The sequence below is a fragment of the Anolis carolinensis genome, chromosome 2 (assembly GCF_035594765.1).
Source record: "Anolis carolinensis isolate JA03-04 chromosome 2, rAnoCar3.1.pri, whole genome shotgun sequence".
NCBI lineage: Eukaryota > Metazoa > Chordata > Lepidosauria > Squamata > Dactyloidae > Anolis > Anolis carolinensis.
This window is the reverse complement of record NC_085842.1, coordinates 19,251,408-19,276,424: the sequence shown is the minus strand read 5'-3', so window position 1 is coordinate 19,276,424 and position 25,017 is coordinate 19,251,408. Positions and strand designations below refer to the sequence as shown.

Here is a 25,017-nt window from a genome sequence, read left to right as displayed (position 1 = left end):
TTTAAAAATAGTTGAAACTTTAACTTCATAATAAATATAATGTCATGTAATAACTATTACATGATATAAAGAAGTAAATATAATAGCTTGAGGAGGGGACACAAAACAAAAGGAGGGGCCTCTGTGTGCCAAGGAGGGAGTTTCTCATCCAGTATCAGCCACTGATTGAGGTTCCGAGTTTTAGCCTGCCACTTTTGGACTCTTGCTTGCTGAGGTGTTCCTGCAAGTATCTCTGTAGAGCTTAACTACAAATCCCAGAATTGTGCAAGATCCATGCTCTAGAGCAGGCATGGGCAAACTTGGGCCCTCCAGGTGTTTTGGACTGCAACTTCCACAATTCCTAACAGCCTACCGGCTGTTAGGAATTGTGGGAGTTGCAGTCCAAAACACCTGGAGGGCCCAAGTTTGCCCATGCCTGCTCTAGTGTGATGAGGTCCTTAAGATCCACTCCACTGTTTTAACTGGTGAGATGTATTCCACACTGGGCATGCATATTCAGTAGCAAAGCACAAGGGCAGATGCCTTCACTGTATCCAGTTCTGATCCCCAGGTTGTGCCAGCCAGCTTTCGTATGATATTATTTCTAGGACCCACTTTTTGCTTGTAAGTCAGAGCAGGGTCCAGAGCAGGGGTCCTCAAACTTTTAAAGCAGAGGGCCGGTCCACAATCGTTCAGACTGCTGAGGGGCCGAATTATCATTTGGAAAAAAAAATCGAACAAATTCCTGTCTTATTTGCAGTGCAAAACAACAACAACAATGAAAGAACTATACAATATTTAAAAATGAAAACAATTTTAACCAACATAAACCTATCAGGATTTCAATGGAAAGTGTGGGCCTGCTACTGGCCAATGAGATAGTCAAGTGAATTAGAATTGTTGTTGTTGTGTGCCTTCAAGTCATTTCAGACTTTGGCTGCGCCTAAGTCTAAAATTAATTAATTAATTATTCACTACATTTCTTTACTACATTTATATCCCACCCTTCTCACCCCGAAGGGGACTCAAAGCAGCTGTATGTACATACAATATATTATATTTATTATTTATTTATTTACAGCATTTATACCCTGCCCTTATCACCCGAGGGGACTCAGGGTGGCTTACAAAAATTGGCAAAATTTAATGCCCAAAATGCAATCATAAAAACAAAACAATATAAACAGATCCATTAATAACATTGTTAAAACACATTATAAAAACCTTAAGAATGTATATATAATTAATTCCATTTGTCCCAGATCCTCGTGCTTCATCCTTAAATCAGGCCATGTCAACTTTGTCATTTACTCATCAAAAGCTATTGATATTATATTATTAGCATAGCACAATATTAGCATTCTATATTACGATATTGAACTATACCACTATACTGTAATATTATATGTAACATATAACATATAATTAATATTATTATATGGCATTATTATTAGAATTATATCGTATAACATTATAATATTTTTATCAATATTATATGTATATACAATATATGGAGATGAGTACCACACCCCAGAGTCAGACATGACTGGACTTAACGTCAGGGGAAACCTTTACCTTTACCTTTACAATATATTATTAAAACTGATATAAAATATTATATTGTAAAACTGAGGGCGGGGGCCAGGTAAATGACCTTGGAGGGCCGCATCCGACCGCCGGGCCTTAGTTTGGGGACCCCTGGTCCAGAGTGACTCCCAGGTATCTGGATGTGCTGCAATGCTCCAGTGGGATTCCTTTCCAGGTCATGCTCAGAGCCTGAGATGCTGGTCTGCTCTTTTCACGCCTGCGCTTTAGATAGACTCTTAGCTCAGTCTATGGAAGGGTTAAGGGGAGGGAGTGGGATTGCTAGAGAAGGCAGGAAGGGAGGAGCCCAGTCCTCCAGAGAGAAGGAGCCCACCCTCTTCCTCCTCCTCCTCCTCCTCCTCCTCCTCCACTGGAGCCTGGCCTGCTTTGCTTTCCCCTCCTCCAGGCCCAGGTGAGTCCCAACCCAGGCCTTCTCCATAGGCCTGCAGTCTTTAGCAGAGAGGCTCCTGGAGTGGGGTGGGTTTCCCCTTGTATTGGCTCCCCCTTATGAATGGGTTTAGGAAGCGGAGGGTGAGAGTGTGTATGTGTGTGTGCTTTTTATTGTATCAGAAGCGACTCGAGAACATACTGCAAGTCGCTTTCTGGTGTGAGAGAATTGGCTGTCTACAGAGACATATCACCCAGGTGTGTTTCCATCCTGCTGGGAAGCTTCTCTAAGCTAGAGCTGATAGACGGGAGCTCACCTTGTCTCATGGATTCGAACCGGCAACCTCAATAATAATAATAATAATAATAATAATAATAATAACTTTCTTTTTCTATTCTTCCTCCATCTCCCCGAAGGGACTCGGGGTGGCTAACATGGGGCCAAGCCCAAAAGCAGAACATGAATAGAATTAAAAACATAAGTAAACAATATCAACAAACAGATAAACCTTGTCTCATGGATTCAAACTGGCAACCTTAATAATAATAATAATAATAATAATAATCATAATCATAATCATAAATTTTTCTATCCCGCCTCCATCTCCCCGAAGGGACTCGGGGTGGCTAACATGGGGCCAATCCCAAAAGCAGAACATGAACAGAATTAAAAACATAAGTAAACAATATCAACAAACAGATAAACCTTGTCTCATGGATTCAAACTGGCAACCTCAATAATAATAATAATAATAATAATAATAATAATAATAATAATAATAATAATTTATTTTTCTATCCCGCCTCCATCTCCCCGAAGGGACTCGGGGTGGCTAACATGGGGCCAAGCCCAAAAGCAGAACATGAAGAGAATTAAAAACATAAGTAAACAATATCAACAAACAGATAAACCTTGTCTCGTGTATTTGAACCGGCAACCTCAATAATAATAATAATAATAATAATAATAATAATAATAATAATAATACTTTATTTTTCTATCCCACCTCCATCTCCCCGAAGGGACTCGGGGCGGCTAACATGGGGCCAATCCCTAAAGCAGAACATGAACAGAATTAAAAACATAAGTAAACAATATCAACAAACAGATAAATAAAACATGATTAAAAACACAATAATACAGTATAACACAATAATAGTAAAATCAAATGGTAAAATGATATAAAGCAAATATCACCACTAATGGATAAAATGGGGGGCGGTCAAGTCAAAAGTGCAACCCAACCTTCAGTTCAGCAGTTCAGCTGGCACAAGAGTTTAATCCACTGCGTCACCGCGGCTCCTAACATCTGAAAATAAATTGAAAAGAAATAAACTTATGGCACCCCACTAGTTACTAGGATGAAGCAGAGACACACATAAGCACCAGGTCCAGTCAATCAACCAATTATCAATACATTGCAAAAGCCCACATTTTACTAATTTCTTTGCAAAAATATAATGAGTGACATTGAGGGCAGAATTCAAAATGACCTTAATAGATAAGAGACCAAATGCAAGAAAAGGTAGTGTGGTTAGGAATTGTGTATACGTCTGTGCAGAAGCAAACTTACACACACACTCATCACAGGTACGCATCACCATTTTCTTCTCATGGCAGGGGAGGAGATTAAAACTTTCCTTTCCTGTGTGCTTAGATCACTTCAGGATTGGGCAGACACTAAGGGGAGCGAGCAATTTAAGTGGATAAGAAGGCTCTGCCTACCTGTTGTCTTCCTCATTTAAATCATGTTTCTGACAGCTTGTTCACAGTCGTGAGATTTATTTATTTCTGTGTCAGGAGCGACTTGAGAAACTGCTGTTAGGAATTGTGGGAGTTAAGAGTGCAAAACACCTGAAGGGCCAAAGTTGGCCCATGTGGGAGCTAGATAATTTATGATTGCCAGAGTCAATTGAAACAAGCCTAACCAACTCTCCAGTCCATTTTGCTCATTCACCTGCCTTTCCTTCAGTTGTTTGCTGAAATGTACCACATTTGTTGTCAATACAGCATAAAAAATTCTTAATTCAGAAATGTCTTTGTTTTGCCTTTTATGTGTTTTTAATGTAATTTTTATCCTGTATTGTTGTTTTAATTGATATATTGCATTACTGTTTTATCTGTTTTATATTGTGATTATATTATGTTGCTTATATTTTGTCCTTGTGTTGTTTGGGCCTCTGCTCCATGTAAGCCGCCCCGAGTCCCCATGGGGAGATGGTGGCGGGGTATAAATAAAGTTTTATTATTATTATTATTATTTACAGAGTTTTGAAGTACAGCCTATTCTGGATTGATATGCTCTGAGATAGAAGAGGACGGACAAGTACTTTGCACCCCTTTGGCTGTTTCGTTGAAAGATGGACACCCCTGACTCAGCCAGATGTGACGCAGGAGGAGGCCCCGATGCCATGACCATTGAGGGCAGTGGGAAATTCTGGGAAAGACCCATACAGACATTCCTAAGTGTGGACATGGCTAGCTCAGACATACAGCGTCAGCAATTCAGGCAATTCCCATATCAAGTGGGCAAAGGCCCTCAAGAGATCTGTGGGTGCCTCCATGCTCTGTGCCAACAGTGGCTGAAGCCAAAAGAACGGAGCAAACAACAAATGCTGGACCTGGTGATCCTGGAGCAGTTCCTAAGCATCCTGCCCCCAGAGATGGCAGCCTGGATCAGGGAATGTGGGGCTGAGACCAGTTCCCAGGCGGTGGCCTTGGCAGAAGGATTCCTCCTGAGTCAGGCAGAGGACAAGAAGCCGGAAGGACAGGTGAGAGTGTTGCCCTTTTCTGTCTCCAAAGCTGAGCTGAATTCATTGATTGAATGTACTGTATATCCTGCCTTTCTTCCAGGAAATGGAAATGAGCAAGTTATGGACCCTCTGCCCTTTTCCATAGTTTATCTGCCCCTACTGCTGCCGCCGAAATATCCGCTGCCAACTCTATTGCCCTGGTGCAGGGAGCATGGCTGGACCATGTTTTAAAGGGGAATATCCATCTCAGAAACCTCTTTAAATAATTCTTTTTGAAATCCAGCTCCTGTTCCTAGTGTTTCGTGTTTTGGGAAATTCTTACTTCTTGTCTGTGTCAGTGGAGACCCCAACCATACACATACATAAATATTTTCACATTTATTATGTACTAGCTGTGCCCGGCCACGTGTTGCTGTGGCATAGTCTGGTGGTTAGGATCCCTGTGGTTAGGAAGTAGCCTGGCTTTGAATCTGTAAGGCTGTTCAGTGGTGTTCAAGGTGGCCAACAGAGGATAATAATAAATTAATAATAATAACTTTATTTTTGTGTCCTGCCCCATCTCCCCAAAGAGACTCGGGGCAGCTCACATGGGGACCAAGCCCAAAATACACCACAAAATACAACAACAAGGTACATTTAAAACATATAAACATATAAAATCAAAAGCATATAAATACAATAAAAAACATACAATAACCAATAGCCTTCTAGGCGCAGTGAGCATAATCAGGATTGGAGGTAAGGCAGGCAGATTTATTTATGTCCAAGACCTTGCAACCTCTGAGTTGCGCCAGAATAAAGTGCAATAGCTGGGTATAGGTGGAGGTGAAAGGACACCGTCAATTTGTACCGAATCAGTCAAATGCACATCGAAATAGCCAGGTTTTCAGGTCTTGTGATGACATTGCAATTGCAGCATGCAGTTCCCACTTACCATGGAATTAAAGTAGAAATGTGCTCCTATTTATTTATTTGCAGTATTTATATTCTGCCCTTTTCACCCTGAAGGAGACTCAGGGCATATCACGCATATACGACAAACATTCAATGCCATTTATACATTGACAAGACAGACAATTGTATATAGATAGAGGTATATATAGGCTTTTATCCATCTTCAGCATCTTGGAGGCTTGTGCTCGGTTCTGGCCACGGTGGAGTGCTGTCACTCTATCTTCCTGTCAAATAGCGTTGTTCGTAAACCTCCTCCTTGATCACATTTTTCTGCCATTTCCTTATGGGTGCTTTAATACCTCCCCACTTTTTAAGTGGGGAGGTATTAAGAGATACTATTTATACTCACACAGATACTATTTATCTACTCACATTTTGCTTTCAAACTGTTAGGTAGGCAGAAGCTGGGCCAAAGGCCAGGAGCTCACCCCAACCCAGATTTTGAACTGTCAACCTTTTGGTTGGCAAGATTTACTGTAGCGGATGATTAACCTGCTGTGCTAAAGCCCGGCTCCCAGAAATTGCACATCCCCACTTTGAGGGGTTAAACATCCTACAACTGCAAGTTTTTTCCTTCAGGTGTTTATCTATATATATACACACCATGTTTCCCCGAAAATAAGACAGTGTCTTATATTAATTTTTGCTCCCAAAGAGGCTCTAGGTCTTATTTTCAGGGGATGTCTTATTTTTCCATGAAGAAGAATTCACATTTATTGTTGAACAAAAAAATGAACTTTTATTGTATACTGTACATTAGTTGTTATCACAAACCAGCATAACCAGACAAACTTTGAATCTTATCAAGAATTCCTTGTTATTTCCATGTACAACACTCTATGGTACGTACATTTACCGATTCTGCATGCTCTGGTCTGTTCGTTGGGCATGCTTCCAAACAAAACCTTTGCTAGGTCTTACTTTCAGGGGAGGCCTTATATTTAGCAATTCAGCAAAACTTCTACTAGGTCTTATTTTCTGGGGATGTCTTATTTTAGGGGAAACAGGGTAGATATATATTTTAAACTTAATGCCTAATTCTCCTTGCTCTTTCAGGCCAAAAATCTGTATGTGGAAGTTCAGTTGGATCTCCCTGCCTCAGAGGAGTCTCCATCAAAGACAACCCAGACCCCGCAATGGAAGGAACTTGAGCAGGAGAGAGACAGGGCTGCGGCCTTGCAGGGTAAGAACTAACCCCCTCTGGCATATTCATCTCCATATTTTACACCTGCATCTAAAATTATGGAGCTTATCCGTTGGTGATTCATTTGTTCTTCAGTAGTGTCATCTTTGCTCTGCTATCTTTTCACTGGAGCCCCTGATGGCGCAATGGGTTAAACCCTTGTGCTAGCAGGACTGCTGACCAACAGGTCAGAGGTTCGAATCTGTGGAGAGCAGGTGAGCTCCCTCTGTCAGTTCCAGCTCCCATGTGGGGACATGAAAGAAATCTCCCACAAGATTTGCAAAACATCAAACATCCAGGCATCCCCTGGGCAACGTCCTTGCAGATGTTGCAGTTTCTCAAATCACTCCTGACACACACAATAAAACAACCTGTTTATTGATCTAAGATTAAACAAGGATGCAAGTTAATTTTCATTAGCATTGTAGGTTTAGAGGATTGTCTACTTATCATTACATTCTTCACAGACTTGCTCTTCATAATGTATGGGTAATGACTAAATGATTTTAATGGTGTTTCTAATGGTAAGGATTGTGATCAACTTCCTCTCATTTTTGTCTGTCCTGCAGGGGCTGGAACAACGCCATTAAGCTCTCAGTCGCTTCTTTCCATTTGCAATGGAGTGGAACCAATTGAGGTAAGGAGAAGATTACTGAAAGTGTGTGTTTCGTTCCAGGTTCCTTAGTTTTCGTTCCTTAGTGTGTGTTTCGTTCCAGGTTCCTGGTAGCACGAGCCAAAAATCTTGCTTCATTTTGCTTTGGATTTTTAATAATAATAATAATAATCATCATCATCATCATCTTTATTTATATCCCACCACCATCTCCCCAAAAGGACTTGGAGCAGCTTACAAAGGCACTTCAAGGTGCAGCAAATGACATAAAATGGTAAAAACAGTACATAAGTATAAAACAAAATCACGTAAAATTACGAACAACGACCCTTGCCAACACATATAGCATAAAATCAATATAGCACAATTTTAAAAACACAGAACATTTGTAGATAAAACTAGCGGCCTCTTGTACTTTGTGGTGGCATTTATGTGAGAAGCATTTTTCTTTTCTTTTTCCTTCAGGGCCCTGTGAGCTTTGAGGATGTGGCCATCCATTTCTCCCCTGAGGAATGGGCTTTTCTGGATGCTGATCAGAGAGCCCTGCATGCGCAGATCATGGAAGAGACCTGTGGAATAGTAGCCTCACTTGGTAAGGTTTCCTCTCTGATAATCATTTCTGTTTTTGAATCAAAAAAATAAATATTTTCATCAAACACAATTTTGAAATCGAAAACATCATGTAAGGATCAAATATAGTAAGTAAGTAAGTAACACTTTATTTCTGTCCTGCCCTATCTCCCCATGGGGACTCAGGGAGGCTCCCAACATAAAAGGCAAACATTCAATGACATAAAATACAACAACAGACTAAATAATTCAAATAGACAGTACAGAACATTCAACAAAAAACAAATAACATAAAAACAATAATGACAAGTTACACGATATTAATAAAAACAAGGTTAAAAACAGGTTAGAAGCCATGTCCAACTGTGCATCTCAACCCAGATGACCTGCCACATTGTTAGCCTGAACCTCACATTATGGCATTCACGTGTTTTAAAATATGATGAGGACTAAAGATTGTACTTTGAATCCTCAAAGTCTCTTTATACTTGTTCAATATTATAACCGCTTTGGAGGGTTGCTCCATATCCACCCACAAATACACCAGTTGGTAACAGGTATAAGTAATTGTACTCAGGAGTATCTGTAGGCCACTTGAACATATCCAACATCCTCTGTGTGACCAGGAAGCCACCTGTTCACAGAAGTTACAAAGCAGCAAGAACGGTAAGGCTTTGAGGAATTGTGTCAGGAAGGTATTTCACCCCCTTCAGTGCCAGTCTACCAACAGACATGAGTGGTGAGTGGAGCACAGGAACTTGTGCGTCCACAGATTTTGGAATCCACTGTGGCGTCCTGAAAGTAAACCCTAGGGAAGGCATGGGCAAACTTGGGCCCTCCGGATGTTTTGGACGTCAACTACCACTGTAAGGAATTGTGAGAGTTTAAGTCCAAAACTTGGGAGGGCCCAAGTTTGCACATGCCTGCCTTACAGGCTCAAGGCAGTCAGATAGTTTCTATTTTCTAAATACTATGTCCCATTAGAATGTAGTTGCTTGCTACAAAGGACGAGGGGGGACTTTTTGAGAAACCCCACCTCTTCCACTAAAAATATAAAAAGGATCTAGTCAGGGGATGTTTATTTTTGTTGCCACCTTACATGTGCTTAGGAGCCTTGCTTTATTTATGTTGAGGCTTAGAGATGAGAGTGAGATTTTTCATGTGATGAAACCCTTTTGAGGTACATAAGCTTGATGGTTTTCAGGAACATAAATATGGCATTTTTGGGGGGGGTTTTCATGTCAGGAGCGACTTGAGAAACTGCAAGTTGCTTCTGGAGTGAAAGAATTGGCCGTCTGCAAGGACGTTGCCCAAGGTATGCACAGATGTTTTTACTAACCTTGTGGGAGGCTTCTCTCATGTCCCCGCATGGAGCTGGAGCTGACAAAGGGAGCTCATCCATGCTCTCCCCGGGTTGGATTTGAACCTGGCAGCCTTCAGGTCAGCAACCCAACTTTCAAGTCCCTATTTATTGCGAGCTTAGCAACAACGACATCAATGCAATAAAAGGATTTGTCGCAACCTGGAAAATGGTTGCAAGGCTTTTTATCACTTCTACAGAAAGTAGAAAATATATTCTTATTGGCTTACAAAGATCATTTATCCCATTCGTCTAATGTTGGCTACATCACAAGCATCTTAACCATCATGCAATTCCATTGGTTTTCTTTGTTGTAACAACATGTGACTTTTTAGACAGTGGTGCTTTCATGTTATTGACCCTGATCTCAGCACCTGCTTATCTATTTCTTGTTGCAAGTATAGATTCGAAACCGCTGGGAACCCTAGGGTGTGGAGGTTAACCGGTTCTGTCTTGATGTATTGTTATTATTGAAAAGTAACTTCCTTTCTGGAACAACTCTTTTTCCAAAAATCAGCATTTTCTCTCAAACATAGGCCTCTCTCAAACATAGACCTCACAAAAGCCTTTTGCAAATTAGGTCAATCAAAACATATGAGACTTATAGTCATTAGAAGTATCTGAAAATTCTCTTTTTAAACCCACATCCCCCTCAGCATCAGCTAAAATCAGTACCATGACATTGGAGTATGAATGCCCCATTTGAGCATCATTTCCATTCGGCCCCTTTCCCTTTCCCCAAGAGCCCTTTCCTCTTGCAGTGACGAATACCTAATTTCTCTTCTTCTTCTTCTTCTTCTTCTTCTTCTTCTTCTTCTTTTTCTTTTTCTTCCCAGCAGATAACTGGAGTGAGAGCTTTGTCTGCACCAAGTGTGGGAAGTGCTTTTGGTACAAACAGGAGCTGACCAGACACCAGCAAGCCCACCCAGAAGAGGAAAATCCTACCAGCGAGAAAGCCTTCAAGTGCAATGCCTGTGGGAAAGGTTTTGCCCAAAATATGGCACTTGTGCTTCATAAGAAACTTTGTGCTGGAAAAAATGGCGAAGCCTTTGGTTTTGATTTCAAATTGCCCCATTTAAGCCGTCAAACAGACTGCAAAGGAAAGAAAACACACAAATGCCAGGAGTGTGGGAAATACTTCGCCGGCAGAACAATATTACTGGTTCACCAGAGAGTCCACACAGGAGAGAAACCGTTCAAGTGCCTGGAGTGTGGGAAATGTTTTTCGGCAAGTTCCAACCTTGTTACGCATCAGAGGCTCCACACAGGAGAGAAACCATACAGATGCCGGGAGTGCGGGAAATGCTGCACCCGGAAGTCAGAACTAGTCATCCACGAAAGGGTCCACACGGGAGAGAAACCGTTTAAGTGCCAGGAGTGTGGGAAATGCTTCTCTCAAAACTCAACCCTTGCCACACACTGGAGGGTCCACACAGAAGAAAAACCATACAAGTGCCAGGAATGTGGAAAATGGTTTGCTCACAAATCATCGCTTCTGGTCCACCAAAGAATCCACACAGGAGAGAAACCATACAAATGCCAGGAATGTGGGAAAAGCTTTGTCCACAGTTCACATCTTGTGACCCACCAGACACTCCACACAGGTGAGAAACCCTACAAATGCCAAGAGTGCGGGAAATGCTTTGCTCACACTTCACACCTTGTGACCCACCAGACCCTCCACACCGGAGAAAAACCATATGAATGTCTGGAATGTGGAAAATGTTTTGCTACAAATTCAAGCCTTGGTAGCCACATTAGAGTCCACACAGGAGAGAAACCATACAAATGCCAGGAGTGTGGGAAAACCTTTGCGTACAGTTCACACCTTATGACTCACCAGACACTCCACACGGGAGAGAAACCATACAAATGTCTGGAGTGTGGGAAAAGCTTTTCTACAAACTCAAGCCTTGTGAGCCACCAGAGAGTCCACACAAGAGAAAAGCCATACAAATGCCAGGAGTGTGGGAAATGTTTTTCTACCAGTTCAAACCTTGGGACTCATCACCGACTCCACACAGGAGAGAAACCATACAGATGCCAGGAGTGTGGGAAATGCTGCACTCGCAAGTCAGAGCTTGTAGTCCACCAGAGAGTCCACACAGGAGAAAAACCGTATTCGTGCCAGGAGTGTGGGAAGAGCTTCTCCCAAAATTCAACCCTTGTAGCCCACTGGAGAGTCCACACCACAGAAAAACCACACAAATGCCAGACGTGTGGCAAATGTTTTGCTCGGAGTTCATACCTGGTGAAGCACAAAAGACTCCACTCTGGGGAAAAACCATACAAGTGCCAGGAGTGTGGGAAATGTTTTGCTCACAGTTCACACCTTGTGACCCACCAGACCCTCCACACTGGATTGAAACCCTATAAATGCCAAGAGTGTGGGAAATCCTTCTCCGGGAATGCACAACTTGTGGTTCACCAGAGAGTCCATACAGGTGAGAAACCATATGGGTGCCAGGAGTGTGGGAAATCTTTTTCTACTAGTTCAAACCTTGTGAGCCACCGGAGACTTCACACAGGAGAGAAACCATACGAATGCCAGGAGTGTGGAAAATGTTTTTCATGGAATATTCAACTTGTGAACCACCAAAGAGACCACACAGGGATGGGAGAAAAAAATATCCAGATCTGTTCGCCAGGAAAGGAAACTCAGAATAAAATTGAAAATAGTGTTTGAGGAAAGGGACAGCTTGGGAATTTCATAATATTAAATTGTATTAACAAGCATGTTGTTTTGTGCAGTGGAAAGAATTGGCATTTCTTCAAAATGAGGGATTCTTGGACCTTGAAGGTCATGTGTTTAGCTTTAGATGGCATGGTTAACTTTGGCATGATAAAGTTAAGGCAGAAGTTGGAATCACTGTATTTTAAAAGCTTTTCTGTATGTTTGGTATAAATAGTAGCAGACATGTTTTTTCTAAGATAATACTAGCCACCTTGTGACAGGAAGCCTTGATCTGGTCATGTAAGTGTGATTTATTGTTATAATTGTATTATTTTACTTTGTTTAATAATGTGTATTATGTTGTTATGTAATGTTTGTGTTGCTTTTATGACTGTAAACCGCCCTGAGTCCCATCCGGGAGATAGGGCGGTATATAAATAAAGTTTTTATTATTATTATTATTATTATTATTATTATTATTATTATTATTATTATACGCCTTTTTAAAAGGAAAGAATGAGTTAAAAATTTAAGGTGATCTATTGCACATTGTGCAAGACAGAAGTTTAAATTAAGAGAGATGCTTCTTAAGGAAGGCAAAGATTTTAATTGGTTTGCTTCTATCAGTGGTTCCCAACCTGTGGGTCCCCAGGTGCTTTGGCTTACAACTCCCAGAGAGCCCAGCCAGTTTACCAGCTGTTAGGATTTCTGGGAGTTGAAGGCCAAAACATCTGGTGACCCACAGATTGAGAACCACTGGCTTATATGCAACTTAATGACATTTGTTGACCAGCAATAGAGATGGGAGACATTCACTGTATTTAGAGATGCACAAAGGTGATGATATTAGGGCCATGAGAGCCAAAGACAGAGCCAAGAGAGCCAAAGAAGACCTTACGATCATGGGGGGGGGGGGGGGGGGGAGGTGTACCTAGACACTGTATTTATATTTTTATGTTTTAATACCTTAATGTTAATAGTTTTAAATTGTATTTATATGTTGATTGGTTCTATTGATTTTTTGTTATGTTTTATTTGCTTTGTATAATGTGGCATTGAATTTTTGCCTAAATGTATGTTGTACACCGCTCTGAGTCCTCTGCGGGGTGAGAAGAGCGGGATAGAAATGAAGTAAATAATAATAATAATAATAATAATAATAATAATAATAATAATGATGATGATGATGGTGGTGGTGGTGGCACAGCAGTTTAAACCGCTAAGTTGCGGAACTTGCTGACCAAAAGGTTCGGTGGTTCGAGTGGAGTGAGCTCCTGTCTTTAGCCCCAGCTTCGATCAACCTAGCAGTTCGAAAACATTCAAATGTGAGTAGATCAATAGGTACCGCTTTGGCAGGAAGGTGACGGTGCTCCATGCAGTCATGCCAGCCACATGACTTTGGAGGTGTCTATGGACAACACTGGCTCTTTGGCTTAGAAATGGAGATTAGCACCAACCTCCAGAGTCGGACATGACTGGACTTAATGTCAGGAGAAAATGTTTACCTTTATCTTAAAACTTGGAAACTCAATCCATGGTAGATACCAGATGAGAAACTTCCTCCTGGGTACACAGAAGACTGGGCGACTTGGAAGGTGCTGAACCACTAGACGCAGAGCCAACCTTAAGAAATGGGGCTACCAAGTGGAGTCCGCGACTTGCGAGTGTTGAGAAGAGCAAACCACAGATCACTGACTACAATGCGACCTGAGCCCTGTCACATGCACAGTAGAGGACCTTTTCACAGCAACACCAGAGGCACTCAAAGTGGCCAGCTTCTGGTCAAAGGACATTTAGTGTAATGCCAAATTTAAAACTTTGTGTTTTTAAATACCTGATAACTACCCTCAGTTCGATCCTGACATGATAAATAAATATGCGTCTTAATGACAGATTTAATTAGCAACAATAGAGTTGGGAGGCATTCACTGTATTTAGAGATGCATAAAGGTGATGAACATGAAATTTTGAAAGTGTGTAAATGGTTTTTGAAACTAGAGGCAGACGATGAACCTGTAAACAATGTGTTTGTGAAACAGTGGGCTCTAAATGTAGGACTTAATGTTAAAATGAATGTATGAGAAAAGTATGTTCCAAAGATATAAAATGTACTTTGTGCTGTAATTATGTACAAGAAAACCTGTATAAGATGACATATAGATATCTAACCCTAAATAGTTTGTTGAAAATGTCCTTGAATGTTTCAAACTAAAGATTTCCACATAAGGAGGGTTTCTTTTTCCGTATGGAATGGACTTGTAAGAAAGCGAAAAGTTATTGGTCTAAGATTGCCATGTTAATTCAAAACAGTTTAAGGAAAATGTACCATTGAAGATTTCATGGCCAGAATCACTGGATTGCTGTGAGGTTTCTGGACTGTATGCCCATGTTCCAGAAGCATTCTCTCCTGACATTTCACCCACATCAGGCATCCTCAGAGGTTGTGAGGTCTGCTGGAAACGAGGTAGATGGGGTTTATGTATTTGTGAAATGTCTTCCATTCACAGAAAAGATCTTGTAATGTTGGGAGAAATGTTTCTACAACTAGGCATTATGGATAGAGAACTGGAGAGTAAACATTGACGACTTCTTCAGCAAAAATTGTTTGCTCGTCCTCAGAAATGAAATGAATCACCAGCAATGAAAAAACGTATTATTATAATTGCTGAGACAACGCATGTTAATCTTCTTAAAGATATGTCAACTGAATTTTTTTTTTGAAAGATTGGAAACATACATGGCCTTTTGACCAACAAGAAATCTATCACTGTAATAATCTGCAATTATTATTCTAGAAGGATTATTTAATTGGATCTGTAAAGGTAGAGTAATAGATTTCTTTTTTATTTATCTGTTGTATTGTATATGTTTCCTTTCCTTTCTGTTTTTCCTTTTTGCTCTGTTTATTTTTTGCATGTATTCTCTGAAATGTGAATTAGATTGTCAGTGTTGTCATCAATAAATAAATACATCAGGGAAAAGAGAGTGGGACTCCACATAGCAGAAATGTACAGATGCCACGAGAATAGAAAAAGTTCTTCTCACAGTTCAAACATTGAACTGTGCATAAGGATCTCTAAGGGTACAATGGCCTGATGGTTGTTAAGAGTGTTATCAATGAGCCAAAGGGGAATATTAACGGGCTGTGGCACAGCTGGTTAGTAGTCAGCTGCAATAAATCACTACTGACCAAGAGGTCACCAGTTCAAAGCCAGTCCGGGCCGGAGTGAGCTCCCAACCATTAATAGTCTAGCTCGCTGTCAACCTATGCAGCTTGAAAGACAGTTGCATCTGTTGAGTAGGAAATTTAGGTACCGCTTTATGCAGGGAGGCTAATTTAACTAATTTATGACACCATAAAACCTTCCAGCAGTGTGCAGAAGAATGAGGAAATACTCCATCAAGGACTCGGTGTCACAAGTGGACGCTGAAGCGGCAGCTCCCCCTGTGGCCAGAATCAAGCATACCCTCATGAAGCCGGAAGGTGGAAATGTCAAATTGCCTCTGTGTGTGTCTATATATGCTGGATGTCTAATGGCATTGAATGTTTGCCATGTGTATGTGCATTGTGATCCGCCCTGAGTCCCTTTCAGGGTGAGAAAGAAGGGCAGAACATAAATACTGTAAATAAATCTAAAGCCAAGCCAGGATCAGTGCAGCCCCTCCCCAGATTGGAAAAGGAAGGGGATGCTGGGAGTTGCAGTACAAGGACCTCTGGGGCCTTTGTGAGTGCCAGTTCCCTACATTTTAAGAAATATTGCTCAATGAAGTATTCCCTTTCCGTTCCCATTTGCTATTTGGGCAATGTAGATGTAAACAGTACAAGTTGTGTACCCCTTGTGCAGAATGCTTGAGGCCAGAAGAATTGTGTGTTTTCGTATACACACATAATGAAGTATCTTGGAGATAGGACCCAGGTCTATGCACAAAGTTCATTTATGTTTCATGTACACACCTAGCCTGGAGGTAATTTTTGGCAACATCTTTAATAATTTTATGCAGCCAACAAACGTTGTGTACACTTGGGACCATACGAAAGCAACAGGGTAATTATTTCAGCAACTCATGTGGACAATTTTGGAGTTCAGATTTCCAGTTAAAGGATGTTTAACTTGAATTCAGTAAGGGCGTCGACAAGGTCCCCAGTGATCTTCTCACAAATAAACCAGTAAAATATGAGTTAGGCAATGCTACTCTTAGGTGGATCTGTTATTGGCTAAGCTGTCACTAATGAAGTGCCACTGGGTTTGATCCTGGGACTATTGCTATTCAACATCTTTATTAATGACTTGGATGAAGGTTTATAGGATGTGCTTATCAAGTTTGCAGATGACACCAAATTAGGAGGGAAAGCTAATACTTCAGAAAACAGGATCAGAATTCAAAAGGACCTTGATTGGCCAAAACTAACAAAATGAATTTCAACAAGGACAAATTAAGATACTGCACTTAGGCAGAAAAATTGAATTACAAAGATACTTGATGGGTGACGCCTGGTTCGACAACAGTCCATGTACAAAAGATCTTGAGAGTCTTCGTGGACAACAAGTTCAACATGAGCCAACAGTGTGATGAAGCAGCTAAAAAAACAATGGGATATTTTGGGCTACATTAAAAGTGTCTAGATCAGTGGTTCCCAACCTTTGGTCTTCCAGGTGTTTGGGACTTCCAACTCCTAGAAATCCCAGCCATCATACCAGCTGTTAAGTCCAAAACACCTGGAAGACCAAAGGTTGGGAACCACTGGTCTAGATAGAAGAAAGTCATGATTTCCCTCTATTCTGCTTTGGTCAGACATCACCTTGAAGAGTGGTTCCCAACCTGTGGGTCCCCAAATCCCAGCCAATTTACCAGCTGTTAGGATTTCTGGCAGTTGAAGGCCAAAACATCTGGGCACCACAGTTCAAGAAGGATATTGACAAGCTGGAAGGTGACCAGAGGAGGGCAACTAAAATGATCAAAAGTCTGGAGACCATGCTTCATCTGTGGCTGGCATCTTCAGAGGAACCTTCGGAGATAAAGTTCCTAAAACACGGCCATACAGCCCTGAAACCTGGAATCACATAACACCACAGAGTGGGCTTTAAGAACATCTTTAAATTTCTTTTCCTGTCCACCAACTTTCCGTTTTCTTCCACCTGGAAACCGATGTCCTCACTGGGAGAACATGCGGATCAAGAATAGGTCTTTTCAGCCACCTACGGACACATCCCGAAGACACCAGAAACGGAGGACCATCATCCTCAGCCTACGAGGGATCGCCTAAGTAAGTAAGTAAGTAAGTAAGTAAGTACAAAGTGGGCTTGTTTTCTGCTGCCCTGGAGACTAGGACTCAAAGTAATGGGTTCAGATTACAGGAAAGGAGATTCCACTTGAACATTAGGAAGAACTTCCTGATAGTGAACCAAATTTGTGTCTTTCCAGAATTACCAATCTGCCCCATCAAAAAGTTGTCCTTCTTTCAGAGCTCGAATCTGTCAGGAGCTTCTAGCATAACGTTTTGCGTTGTCGTAAAGATACTCCCATGCGCTTCATAAAGCGATCCACCCATCCACGGCTGGCCTTAAACACTTGCCTTGGAATACTAAGGGCTGCAGCCACCTCGCTGGCTTTATTCCTTATGGAATCACTTGTCACGGGTAGACCATTATTCCTTCTTTCCCATATGAATTTCAGAACTTCTTGGTCTACATCGGGGTGTCTTCCTTTCTGAGGGCCTGTGAATTTCTTCCTCGCCACAGTAGTCGAAAATAATGCTAATTTGTGTTGCCGCCACAAGCGAACGTTGCTCTCTGGTATGTTGAACTGCCTTGCAGCCTGCCTATTCCCATGCGCTTCTGCATAGAGAATCACTTTCTGTTTGAATCTGGCTTCATAGGAAACCCTTCGCTTTTTGTCTTCCATCTGGAGAACGACGGGACACGTTTTCTCATTTGGTTTTTCTATGTAAAGTAAGAGAAATAAAGACAAACATGGCATTATTTAACACAGTTTTATGTATTGTATATGTATTTTTAGATAAAGTAAATTTATCGCATGTAATTGTCATATATCACTGGCCGCAAACTTTCAGTATTATTATTATTATTATTATTTATTATTTATCGTATTTCTATCTCACCCTATCTCACCCCAAGGGGGGACTCAGAGTGCCTTACAACTTGGCACAATTCGATGCCACATCGAAACAAACATAACATTATAAATACATTAAACATTACATTGTTAAGTGCAAAACAATCACATATAAATGCAATTAAAATAGGATTTAAAACAGCAATTAAAACAACCACATAGTCCGTAATGAAAGACATTAATGAACCATTCCAGTTATAGTCACATTGAATCCCAGCTGTCTATTGCATTAGAGTTAGTCTATGAACGCCTGATTCTTAAGCCAGGATTTTACTTGTTCTCTAAATGCCAGGAGGGAGGAGGCTGATCTCATATCACTAGGAAGGGAGTTTCACAGTTGAGGGACCACCACATCCCCAACAGCTGCACTTGCGAAGGATGTGGGACCGAGAGCAGGGCCGCCCCAAAAGATCTTAACCTTCGAGATGGTTCATAGAGGGATATATGTTTGGATAGGTAAGCTGGGCCAGAACCGTCTATGGCTTTATTGGCTAAAACCAGCACTTTGAATTGTGCTCTGAAGCTGACATAACAGGGAAGTTATGTGCTCCCAGTAGGCATGATACTGTTATATTTGGCCAAAATTACATGAGCACTAGACTACTTTTGGGCTGCATCAAAAGAAGTATAGCATCTAGGTCAAGGAAAGTCATGGTGCCTCTCTGTTCTGCTTTGGTCAGACTTCACCTGTGTTGTGGTTTGTGTAAATAAAATAAATATGTAAATAGAAGCTTTATCACCATCTTTAAATCAATATAAACTCTGCTGTGTCACTTTAGGCTTGAGTAAAACAGTAACAGTAGCTTTATTCAAGTTTAAGCGTTCAAACATATACACAAGGCAACAATATGTAACAGCCCCTTTTAAACATGTATCATTTCTTCTTTAAATAGTCAAATTTTGGAGGGCACGACAGCCATTACATTCCTGAGTAAAAATTCCTGTCAGCACCTTTCCCTCACCCTCCAGAAGAGAAGACAAAACTGAAACTGAAATCAGTTGGAAAAACCGTTGGGTTTGCTTCTGCCAAGCCAGAGGCAGCAACCAATCAGAACGTTAGCTTCCTCAGCCAACCAGCTGTCGCCATAGCAACTCCCTTTCCAGTTAACTCATCTCATATGGAGTTTCTTATTTCATATTCTCTCACAACCTGGAATACTTTGTCCAATTCAGGGCACCACAATTTAAGAGATACAGTAGAGTCTCTCTTATCCAAGGTTCTGGATTATCCAAGGCATTTTTGTAGTCAATGTTTTCAATATATTGTGATATTTTGGTGCTAAATTCGTAAATACAGTAATTACAACATAACTTTACTGCATATTGAACTACTTTTTCTGTCAAAATTGTTGTATAACATGATGTTTTGGTGCTTAATTCGTAAAATCATAACGTAATTTGATGTTTAATAGGCTTTTCCTTAATCTCTCCTTATTATCCAAGATAATTTGCTTATCCAAGGTTCTGCCGGCCCGTTTAGCTTGGATAAGTGAGACTCTACTGTATTGACAAGCTGGAGGGTGTCCAGAGGAAGGCAACTACAATGATGAAAGGTCTGGAGACCATGAATCCCTATGAGGAGCGTCTTAAAGAGCTGGGTGTGTTTAGCCTGCAGAAGAGGAGACATGATAGCCACATGTAAATATGTGAAAGGATGTCATAAGGAGGAAAGAGCGGGCTTGTTTTCTGCAGCCCTGGAAACTAGGACTCAATGGAGCAATGGGTTCATATTACAGGAGAGGAGATTCCACCTAACATTAGGAAGAACTTCCTAACCATACGAGCTGTTCAGCAGTGGAACTCTCTCCCTTGGGAGTCTGGTGGAAACTCCTTCCTTGGAGGCTTTAAAACAGAGGCTGAATGGCCATCTATTGGGGGTGCTTTGACTGTGCTTTTCCTGCATGGCAGAGGGTTGGACTAGATGGCCCATGTGGTCTCTTCCAGCTCTATTATTCCATGATTCTAAGTCCCAATGTTTACCAAAGGCCCGTGTGCACTTGAAATGGGATTTCTCAATGACATCATTTAGAAATAACCCAGGTAGTAAATTTTTCAAAATCACAGCAACATTTTCATAGTGAGTAACATTGCTTTTATTTATTTCGTGTCAAAAGCATAATAAATAACTTCAAAACGGATAAAATAAAGGGATTGTATGATCTGTCCAGCAGTGTAGGGCGTAGACATCCTGTGATAAGGCGGCATGTCTCATTAAGAGCCACATCCACTGCTTTAACGTGGTGAGATGTCTTCCATACTGGGCATGTGTATTCAGCAGCAGAGTAGCAGATGTATTGCACCACCCGACAGCCGTCAGGAAGTAGCAGCCTATAATGAAAGGACCAAGGCAGTGACATCTTCGGCCCATCCTCTGTTTGGATATCAGCCAGCATGCCAATGTCTTAAATCAAGAAATAGCTTCCAAAGATCTACAGAGATACTTGCAGGAAGACCTCAGCAAGCAAGAGTCCAAAAGTGGCAGGTTAAAACCCGGAACCTGGAGCTAACCTTTAAAAATGGGGCTACAAAGTGGAGTCCATAACATGTGAGTGTGAAAAAGCGCAAACCACAGACCACTTAGTGCAATGCAGCCTGAGCCCTGCCACATGCACCATGGAGGACCTTCTCACAGCAACACCAGAGGCACTCCAAGTGGACAGCTTCTGGTCAATGGACATTTAGCATAATGCCACGTTTTAAATTTTGTTTGTGGTTTTTCTATACATTATAACTGTGTTCTCAATTCGCTTTGGTCACGATAAATAAATGAGACAAAACTTATGTGAATCATGATACTCGGTTCAAAAGAAGCCTCGAATTGGCACCACCAAATCACAAAGAGACAACTGTCATTCAACATATCCTCTCTGTGTAATGTCAATAACTACAGTAGAGTCTCACTTATCCAACATTCGTTTATCCAACAGTCTGGATTATCCAACGCAGTCTGCCTCCCGATCGGATCCACATCTGTTTCTCTAGGTAGCAAGGACTGAACTTTTTACGGATTTAATTTACGACCATATTGTTACTGTAAGTTCATTTTATGCAATTCTATCTTTATTTGTAGTCCATTTGTCAGTAGTGAATGCTTTTGTCGTCAATGTTTTCAATACATTGTGATATTGTGGTGCTAAATTCGTAAACACAGTAATTACTGCATAATGTTATTGTGTACTGAACTGCTTTTTCTGTCGATTTGTTGTAAAACACAATGTTTTGGTGCTTAGTTTATAAAATCATACAGTAGTCTCACTTATCCAACATTTGCTTATTCAATGTTCTGGATTATCTAATGCAGTCTGCCTTTTAGTAGTCAGTGTTTTTGTAGTCAATGTTTTCAATACATTGTCATGTTTTGGCACTAAATTCATAAATGCAGTAATTACTATGCAGCATTACTGTGTATTGAACTACGTTTTCTGTCAAATTTATTGTCAAACATGATGTTTTGGTGCTTAATTTGAAAAATCATAACCTAATTTGATGTTTAATAGGCTTTTCCTTAATCCCTCCTTATTATCCAACATATTCACTTATCCAACATTCTGCTGGCCTGTTTATGTTGGATAAGGGAACTCTGTGGATGTAGCATACCTGGATTTCAGTAAGGCCTTCGACAAAGTCCCCCACAACCTTCTGGCAAACAAACTAGTAAAATGTGGGCTAGACAAAACTACGGTTAGGTGGATCTGTAATTGGCTAAGCGAACGAACCTAAAGGGTGCTTTGAATGCGATTTCCTGCTTCTTGGCAGGGGGTTGGACTGGATGGCCCATGAGGTCTCTTCCAACTCTACTATTCTATGAATCTATGATTCTATAAGTGAGACTCTACTGTAACGTAACTTGATGTTTAATAGGCTTTTCCTTAATCCCTTCTTATTATCTAATATTTTTGCTTATCCAATGTTCTGCCGGCCCGTTTATGTTGGATAAGTGTGACTCTACTGTACACACGGAGAAATACTGCACCAATACTACACTTCCATAGACCTGACATTTGCAAACAAATTCTGTCCTGCATGAACTCCCTGATGTATCATTCGGTCTATCTTGAAAGCAAAACCTTTCCCCATTCCAGACATTTCTAAGGTTTTTCTCTCGTGTGGACTCTTTGATGCTTTGCGAGGTGTGAATGGCGAGCAAAACATTTTTCACACTCTGGGCATTTATATGGTTTCTCTCCGGTGTGGATCCTCTGATGGCCTACAAGGTCTTGCTTTTGAGTGAAATATTTCCCGCATTCCTGGCACCCGTATGGTTTCTCTCCGGTGTGGACCCTCTGGTGCCTGACGAGATGTGAATTGCAGACGAAGCCCTTCCCGCACTCCTGGCATTTGAAGGGCCGTTCTCCCGTGTGGCGCCGCTGGTGGCTGACCACCTGTGCGCTGCTGGCAAAATGCTTCCCGCACTCCTGGCATTGGTATGGCTTCTCTCCTGTGTGGATCCTCTGGTGCTTGACAAGGTCTTGCTTTTCGGCAAAACATTTCCCGCATTCGGGGCATTTGAACAGCTTCTCTCCCGTGTGGAGTCTCTGGTGCTTTGCGAAATAGGAATGGTCGGCAAAGACCTTCCCACATTCTTGGCATTTGTAGGGTTTCTCCCCGGTGTGGACCCTTTGATGCGTCAGGAGGTTTGAGCTGCAAGCAAAGCATTTCTCACACTCCTGGCACTTGTAGGGTCTCTCCCCGGTGTGGACTCTTCGGTGCGTCACCAGGTCGGACTTCCAAGCAAAACATTTTTCGCACACAAGGCACTTGTAGGGTTTTTCGCCCGTGTGGATCCTTTGGTGCTTCACAAAGTCCGATTTCTGGGCAAAACCTTTCCCACACTCCTGGCATTTGTAGGGTTTCTCTCGTGGCTGGGGCTTTGGAGGGCTCTCGAGATACAACTTGGAATTGACACAGTTCCCTTTTTCCTGTCCTGAGTGGGTCCTTTTGTGGAGAGTCAGTGCCATTCGTTGGGCAAAAAGATCCCCACAAACAGCGCATTTGTAGGTCTCCTCCATGATCATGACTTCCTCTTTTCCGTGGATTTGTTGGTGTCTTTTAAAGTCCAGTAAGTCTGACAAACTCTTCCCACATTCAGTGCATATATATGTATTGTTCCCGTAATCTGGTGGGAGGAAGGACAAGTAGACAAGATTGAATTCCCGGATTAGAGTGAAGAAACTTCAGGGAGCAGAACTGAAATGAAATACTGTGATGTTGAAACACTGAGGGAGGAGTGATGCTCTGTATCTTTTCATGGGTCTTTTGGGCTCCAGGAGATGGTCTTTTTTATTCTATGCTGGCCCAATATACGTGGTTAAAAATTCATGTGACCCATCCTAATCTCAGTGTGTTCTCTCTCTGCCTCTCTCCACCACTTCACGCATCAACTTTTTCTCATTCGTTGTTGTAGTTGTAGTTTGGCAATCCTTGGCAGAGAATGCTTAAGGCTGAGTTAGACTACAATCTCCAGGATTCCATAGCATTGAACCATGGCAGTTACAGTGGTGTCAAACTGCATTAATTCCATAGTGTACATGCACCATTGCATTGTCAGTTGCCATATTCTAGTTCTCCAAACCCTGGAAGCCAGACCACAGCTAGACCAGACTTTGGCCCCTTCTACACTGCCATATAAAATACAAATTATCTGCTTTGAACTGGATTATATGGCAGTGTAGAAGGGGCCTGAGACACACTCTCCTCATACAAAATGGGGTGCATCTTAGAATCACAAGTGCTATATAACATATATAATATAATATATATTATATATACATATGTATATTATATTATACTTATTATATAGCACTTGTGGGGTGCATCTTAGAATCACAAGTGATATATAAGATATAATATAATAGGAAAGGGCCTGAGGCTGGCAGGAATGGTGGAAGTTGAAGTCCAAAACACCCGGAGGGCCCAAGTTTGCCCATGCCAGCCCTATATGAAGGATCTGATTACAAACTTGTCTCACCTGACTGCTCATCAGCAAGATGTCCACCTTCCTCAGATCCCTCCTGGTCGAGGACGCACAACTCTTCTTCATCCTCTTCTTTTATTACGACATCGGAAAATCCTGAATCGACAGAAAGAGAAAGGGGTTGACGGGTGTAACCAGCTTTTGAATGTAGTCACCCTTCCACATTTGCAAGGGTTGGGGGTGCAGGTGGAAAAACTGAATTAAAATGTGATTTGCTTGTTCTGAGAAAACACCTTTCTAGAAATCTCTACGTCTTCCAGCATGAGGAACATCTACCAGAGAGTGACTCATTACACTGAACGTATTTGTTTTAGATTGGTAAGCATTGGTGGTTTGAGTTGATGGGAGACATAGTTCCAAATATCTAGAAGGCAGGGAAGACTATCTTTGAATAAATGAGTTTAAAGAGGAGTACAAATGAAACTATTAAAGGCAGAGCTTGAAAACAAAAAAACTGAACAGTTGTCGAAGCCTTTCATGGCCAGAATCACTGGTTTGCTGTGAGTTTACCGGGCTGTCTGGCCATGTTCCAGAAGCATTCTCTCCTGACGTTTCACCTACATCTATGGCAAGCATCCCCAGAGGTTGTGAGGTCTGTTGGAAACTGGGCAAGTAGGGTTTATATATCTGTGGAATAATGTCCAAGGTGGGAGAAAGCACTCTTGACTGCTTGAGGCAAGTGTGAATGTTGTTAAGAAATTGTTAAATTGAGACACATTCACCTTCCGTCTCAATTTACCTTCTTCTCTGGCGATCTGGCTATGTGCTCAGTCGCACAGAAATAAACGCACACTTCCCGGCTGTCGGCTGAAACCAGTGGCTCTTATTTTTATTGAGGGTGTATACACTA

The 25,017-nt window shown here is 41.5% G+C and overlaps 2 protein-coding genes across 2 annotated transcripts in view; one reads left to right on the top strand and one right to left on the bottom strand.

The window, feature by feature from the left end:
* The first annotated feature begins 1,837 nt into the window (after positions 1–1,837).
* LOC100553141 (zinc finger protein 493) overlaps positions 1,838–25,017 on the top strand; it is a 33,621-nt gene continuing 10,441 nt past the window's right edge. The window contains exons 1-6 of the mRNA XM_062973526.1: positions 1,838–1,975; positions 4,219–4,722; positions 6,715–6,841; positions 7,411–7,478; positions 7,920–8,046; positions 10,221–11,971. Of these exons, the coding sequence (XP_062829596.1) occupies positions 4,312–4,722; positions 6,715–6,841; positions 7,411–7,478; positions 7,920–8,046; positions 10,221–11,971 (2,484 nt within the window). The 5' untranslated portion in view covers positions 1,838–1,975; positions 4,219–4,311. The remainder of the gene's footprint in view (positions 1,976–4,218; positions 4,723–6,714; positions 6,842–7,410; positions 7,479–7,919; positions 8,047–10,220; positions 11,972–25,017) is intronic.
* The window catches only part of LOC100552945 (zinc finger protein 271-like), a 42,350-nt gene continuing 35,355 nt past the window's right edge, over positions 18,023–25,017 (bottom strand). The window contains exon 7 of the mRNA XM_062973525.1: positions 18,023–23,046. Coding sequence (XP_062829595.1) covers positions 22,282–23,046 — 765 coding nt within the window. The 3' untranslated portion in view covers positions 18,023–22,281. The remainder of the gene's footprint in view (positions 23,047–25,017) is intronic.